The following is a 6,283-nucleotide window of genomic DNA, read 5'->3' as shown; positions in this document are numbered from 1 at the left end:
ATGCTTCGCAGCCCAACATCATAGCCTCTAAGCAACCATGGCAGGTAGACTTTTGAAGAGTGAAATGCTCAGACCCTTTGCACTTTCTCCATGCCTGTTGCACAGCTCATTGCTACCGTCGATGAAAACTCTTCAAGAACACCAGACGCTCCGGAGGTATCAAGTAGGACGCCATTTTGAAAAGTCCGCATGACGACGATTTTGTTTGCTTCTGTGATTGGCTGGCAGAGTAACACAAACCCGCGTGGCCCGTGTGCCTTGATTGTCAACTGCTTTTTTTAAGTTGTAGGCTATCAAAGAAATCTTTAGTTTACACTTTCGCTTTTTAGAATTGTTTTGGCAGTGTTCTTCCTGCGCTTCTTTCCTGCGCGAGTCCATTTGATGTTGTCCCTTGTTTGCCTAGTAAAGGAGAGGTGTATCTCGCAGGCCTACATGTGAGATACACCTTATTTCATTTCTCTTTTGCGGGTTTACGCGTCTTTATGGCTAATGGCGGGCGTTATTAACATTTGTACTAGTAAACGTACCCCCCCCCCCCTCACTTGCATAGAAAAGTTACCTTGGGTTGCCCTCCTCGCCTCCCCCCCCCCCCCCGAAAGAGAATTCTGGGCACGTGCCTGGTTGTGTCCTTATATCGATTCAATTCTAAGTCATTACAGTCGACAGTCACCGTAAGGTGGGTTCTGTCGTTTTTATTGCTTTTTCTACCATGCTTTAATGCAGCTTTCGACGGAATAAAAATAAAAAGTAAGGAGATGAACATAAGCAGATGCGCAAATTCCAGAAGAAACGTCAAATAACCGGCGTGGCCAAATGACCGACATTTATCGTCCTCACCAGAAGATGAAGACGGGGAAGAAGAAGAGGTGCTTCTGCCGAGGGAAGGCCATTTGCAGCTGCGCTTTCGAAGACAAGTTTTTTTTTTAATATTCTGACTGAACGTTGGCCCCAATGACCGACGGTCTTGCGCCAGCGGAAGTTGCCGGCGTCGCCGCTGGCCCTGGAGCCAAGCGTCCGACTCCAGAGCCACCGCAGTGCTCGTCGTCGGAACAGGCCGCCGAGACACGCTTCAAAGGGGTGTCCTCCACGTCGTCCTCTCCACCGCCGCGGTCAGCGTCTACACTTCCGCCAGGCTCACCCGCCATATCGCCCACCCATTCGACCCCCAGGACGTTGAAACCGCCCATTTCAACGCCACAGTCGCCGCCCAAATCGCCGCCAAGCTCGTCGTCTAAGCGGCCTTCGCAATCGCCACCCGAACTGCCCCTTCAGCCGGTACCAGTGAAGCCTTCGAAAGCCCGTAAGGTCTCAGCACCGGACGCCAGCCACGGTGCACCAGCCAGCAGTGGCAAGCCTGCCACTGCTGGCTGGGAGTCGCCGTCGGTGGTGTACATGCGCCGTTGGCTGCAGACACACCGTATCTGGATGTGCCGGTGCACCCTGACCAGCACGCTGGCCCTGTTGGCCGCGGCTGTGCTGGTCTTCGCCTGCTTCCGCCAGGATATCTTCTACCCCAGCGAGCTGTTTGGGCGGCCGTCCCTGTACCTCTGTTCGAAGGCGGCCGAGGAGGTCCGCGCCACCCTCAACTTCACCGTCGATCCTTGCGACGACTTCTACTCGTTCGTCTGCAGTGCGGGCGGCCACTTCGCGGAGCGGCAAGGCAGGCGAGTGGGAGCTTTTTTTGGTGACTGATCGAACGAATACGCGCCGGCCGCTGAAGCCACGCACAATCATGCATAATCCTGCAGGTGCTGGAGTCGCAAAGACGACGCAGAGTGCAATAGCAAGGCCTTCGTGCGAGAGTAACCGCATTTCGCGTGCGCAATTATGGTTTGCGGAGTTCAATTACGAAGATTTTTGACTTCATTTGTTTTCCAGAATTCCGGTGCATGTAGTACGTTTAATAGGTATGTGTTTATTCAGAGTAACCTCTGCTCTGTTGCTAGCACAATGGACTCTGGAAAGTACAGCTAATTATGAAACAAATGTTACTCGCTGAAAAACGAAATAACTGTCGTGTTTGTGTGTGTTTGGGGGTGGGGAGGGGGGGGGAGGGCAGAAGAGCAGTCAAGGGTGGATAAGCACTAGATAGAATAAGCAAACTCGTCGGAATAGTATGCATGCGTTCGGCTGGCGCAGGACTGGAGTAGTTACGGACAGCCTTTGCCGTTTTTCTTAAGTGGATCTGAATAGTTTAGATGGCGACGATGATGACCTAGAGCTGGCCGTACTGACTCAGAAGCTATAATGCTAAATACATTGATCCATGTTGAAGCACCCGCCGGAAATGCTGGTCTTCAATCGGGGCCACATAAAAAAAAATCATAGGCACATATTTTGCCTCGAGAAGTGCAAATGCAGCGGCAGCCGGCGTAGGTAAGAATTTTTGTAGGCGTCAAAATGGATTGAATGAATGCATGCAGTCAGTCACACAGTTATCAAGCCAGCGATCCGGTTATAGCAAATTTTACTGCTCGCTGCTCATGCTGGCATGCAGGAAGGCGCGATTTCGATTCGCTGTCGCACCATTATGTCCTATGCACTGATGTTCCTGTGCAAGTTGAGGATATGCCGGTGCATGATCGGGATTATTCCAAACAATTGCGGGGATGGTTCAGTGGTTCTGTTGGAGAGGAGTTTGCGTGCTGGAGTCCCCGCAGCGGCCGCCGCATTCCTTTGAAAGGACGGGAGTATATAGAGGCGAATGGGCACCAGCGCACGAGAACAGTGCTTCGGGAACACTATTAAGAACCCTGAGGGGTGAAAATTAATCCGGAGCCCTAAATTATGGCCTGCCTCGTAATTCGCTTTGCTGTTTAAGAATCTTAAACCCCGCACTTTATTTCTTCCCCTACTTCCGGTGACCACAGCGTGTGGCTCTTGTAGCCAGTATACGTTCTTTTCGGACGCCAAATCTCGCAGATGAATCAAGTCGCTTAGGGGGAAAAAAAGAAGCTTTTTCGTTAGTCGCTGATTCCTTTTACGACAGTTTCAGATTTGAATGCACCAGATTCCTCAATCGTGTAGCACTCATTGTAAATTTCCCTAAAGCGTTCACGATGTCCACACCTTCGCCTTGCAGGGATTTCAAAGGCCCCGTACGCGGCGAAGGCACGGCGTTTGTTTGGGAGGATATTCAATGGAAGCTTATGAGTGTCCCGTGGGAAACGGACAGGCAGGGTGTGGAGAACAAGGCGTCCCGATTCTTCAGGTCGTGTCGACGCCTGGTCGCCGCGCCCACAGTCTACGTCAAAGAACATGCCGACGTGCTCTTCGCCGTCGTCCCAGAGGTGAGCGTCGACCTCCTTCGACAAGCGGACAGACCACCAGAAAGGACCCTAGAACTCTTGGCTGTAGTGTCCCTCAAGTACGGCATCTCGGGGTCCTTGTCCTTCGCCCCTGGTCCGAAAGAGACGCGGAATCTGGTGGCCGTCCGCCCTCCACTGTCGACGCACCTCGACGATATCGACCTGCGCCTGGTGCTGGTCGACACCGTTGAGATGCTGCAGCTCGCGTACGACGTCGCCGCACACACCGTGCAGAGACTCCTGGAAATAGATCGCGACCTTCGTGAGGACCGGGCTTCGCCAAGCCAGCAAGAAAGAGAACCTTTGGGCAACTTTGAAGTTTCAATGACTTCTGTTCCAGGAAAAGATGAACGGGGCACTACTGGCACCAGAAGGCACGTCAATGTATCCCCGAGGAACGGTCAAGAACACAACGGCAGTCGTGGCGCGGAGGTGAGTTCAAGCCCCCACGAAAGCAGGCGAGATTCTTCTGGTTCTTCAGCAGGTGGCGACGTCATTGAAACCTTTCTTCCGCCTCCGAAGTACAGAGTTCAAGTCGGCGATTTAGAAGCCGTCCGGAGAGCACTGCGCGCTCTGTTTGTGGACATGAACGCGGCCGAATCAGCCACGTACCTCCTCGCCTACATGCTTCTGCCAGAGGACCTGCTGCTGACGTACGCGAACAGAAATCACAAGGCCATCTGTTACAAGCTGCTCCGGTTCGCTTTCCGGGACGTGTGGGGATTCCTGGCGACGCGCGTGTCCCTTGCGGTCACCCACACCGGAAACGCGCGGTTCATCACCGAGGCCGTGCTGGCGACGCTGAAAGACGCGTCAACGCGTCGCGGCGACAACCGCCACTCCGCGTCGGTTACTGCGGACAAAATCGCAAAGCTTCTGGCGTCGCTGTCGCGCGACAAGAACTCCGCAGAACCGAGATCGATGGAGGCCCTGGGAAGCATGGATGTTCGAAGCCTTTACAGGAACATCATCGAGATTGCCACATTCCGGAGGCGGTCAATGCCGCGAGATGACAGCGTGAACAGCACGAATGCGGACGCCATCGGACGCGACCAGGCTCAACTGCGCGTCCCGGTGGAAGATCTCGCGCCGCCTTCCTACTGCCAGGGCGCATTCAGATTTCTGAACTACGCCACTTTCGGCGTTTCCGTGGCGCTGGAGGTCTTCAGGGCACTCGGCGGGCTGTTCTCGGACGCTGGCGCACGTCCATCGACGAGGACCGCCTCGGGCGTCGGCGGCGTCCGCCCCGTCAGGCCCTGCTTTGCCGCGGAGATTGCATCGCTGCCCGGGTCTGCGCTGAAGGGCGGCACGTCGCGCGAGCGACAGACGCTCCTGGACGAGGTGATCTCGTGGGCGACCGCATTCCGGCTCGCGCTAGCGGCCAGTAAACTCGAGCGTGCCAGGGCGCCGCGGGAGGTCGTGGAGTCGGACATGCTGAAGGCGTTCTTCGCGCGTTACTGCTACCACCTCTGCGCGCGTGCCGAAGATCCCTTCGACGCTGCGAGATGGCCCAAGTTGAAGTGCAACATTGCAGTCACGAATGTGCCTGAATTCGCGTCGCTGTTTAACTGCAAGCAGGATAAGGCCCTTTTCAGGACCGAGTATTGCTCCGCCCTCTGAAGTGAAGCCTTTTATACGTGAACTTGCCCTGTTTGCACATTATTTACAATGCCACCTTATTTTCATACTCCTGACATACCTTTTCTTGTTTGTTTTTATGAATCAATGGCTGCCATACATATCACGTCACCGAGAATAGACTTGGCTCATAAAGGTACTAATTGCTTATTTTATAAGATTGCGTTTGGTATAGCAGTGTATCATTCTAATCTGCAGCTTAAATAATTCCGAACTTGTGTTATTCTCAGCGCCTAATACATATAACGTCATGATACACCTTTACCGGTTTCTTGTGTAAATGGTTTTTCACATCGCATGCAGGTGTCGTGCAGAGGACCAGCGTGAAAACTGAGCGCACACTCGATACACAAGAAAAAAGATCAAATTTTTACAATTACTGGCTATGGTTTCTCAGTTTTCATTGCGCCAGCTCAAACGCGACAGAAGGGCACTCGTAGAGACACACCATACGCGCAAAAACTCATCAAACACGTTCGCACCCGCACTGTAGCACGTGAACTTTTTTGGGTGAAGGCAATTGGTCAGTAAACCCGCACCTCGACCCGTTGTATGAAACTCTATGCCTCGACCACGTGTGACGTAGAAGTTAGGCCGTGCTTTACTGAAACTGAAAACCACAGTCCACACTGATGATGCGTCTCCACAGCCGAAGGAGGGCAAACATACGATGATGATAACATGCAGGCGAGGATCGACGTATACGTAATAAATTTCTGTATATATGACATACAGCCAACAAACAATGAGGGCAAGGAAAGCATCGGGGTATTAGCTGTGGTTGGTATTGAAATTTATTAAATAATGCAGAAAAGGGAAATGAAAGTGGACGAAAAGATAACTTGCCGCCGCTGGGAGCCGAACCAACAACCTCCGTATTACGTGTGCGTTAACGTTAGATTAGTACGGAAGCTAAACCTTCAACGTTCTTACGACGTCCTTCGTAGGATATCCAAAAGTGGTCATGCGACAGATGTCCTGTTTGTTTTCGTTGTGGTGCATGCATCACTGGGACGCGATTTGAAGGTCCTACCGCCGAAGAGGTGTTTTCACTTGGTCGAGGGTGTTGCAGGCAAAGTTTAAAGTTTGTGGGTTAGTTGTGGCATTTCCGGTAGAATGCCGATTCGAGTGCTCTATAGAGCTTTATAAATGAGTTTTGCGAAACGCGGGAGTTCAAATTTGTTGAGAATGGGCGCATGCGTTGTGTTTAATGTGCTGAAAATGTTTAAGGTATATGCGAGTTAATTACGCCCTTTGCTGTGACCCTTATCGCTCGCTATACACGATGTTTCTCAGACCTCTGGCAGAATTGAATCTTGCACAGAGTTCACATTTGT

General features: G+C 52.3%; 1 protein-coding gene across 1 annotated transcript; it reads left to right on the top strand.

Annotated features, from left to right (window-relative positions):
- The first annotated feature begins 858 nt into the window (after positions 1-858).
- LOC135914527 (uncharacterized) lies at positions 859-6,283 on the top strand. The gene is made up of 2 exons (XM_065447432.1): positions 859-1,664; positions 3,083-6,283. Exons 1-2 carry the CDS (start codon positions 952-954, stop codon positions 4,926-4,928), a joined length of 2,559 nt encoding a protein of 852 aa, XP_065303504.1. The 5' UTR covers positions 859-951; the 3' UTR covers positions 4,929-6,283.

Source organism: Dermacentor albipictus, chromosome 8 (genome assembly GCF_038994185.2).
Source record: "Dermacentor albipictus isolate Rhodes 1998 colony chromosome 8, USDA_Dalb.pri_finalv2, whole genome shotgun sequence".
Classification (NCBI taxonomy): domain Eukaryota; kingdom Metazoa; phylum Arthropoda; class Arachnida; order Ixodida; family Ixodidae; genus Dermacentor; species Dermacentor albipictus.
Note: the sequence above shows the minus strand (reverse complement) of the source record. Positions and strands in the feature narration are given on the sequence as shown.

What these genes read in the sequence shown, in the direction of transcription:
- LOC135914527 (XM_065447432.1), top strand. Translation starts at nt 952, where the DNA reads ATGACCGACGGTCTTGCGCCAGCGGAAGTTGCCGGCGTCGCCGCTGGC. An exon ending in TTCGCGGAGCGGCAAGGCAG is followed by an intron (nt 1,665 to 3,082) that starts GCGAGTGGGAGC and finishes TTCGCCTTGCAG; the next exon opens with GGATTTCAAAGGCCCCGTAC.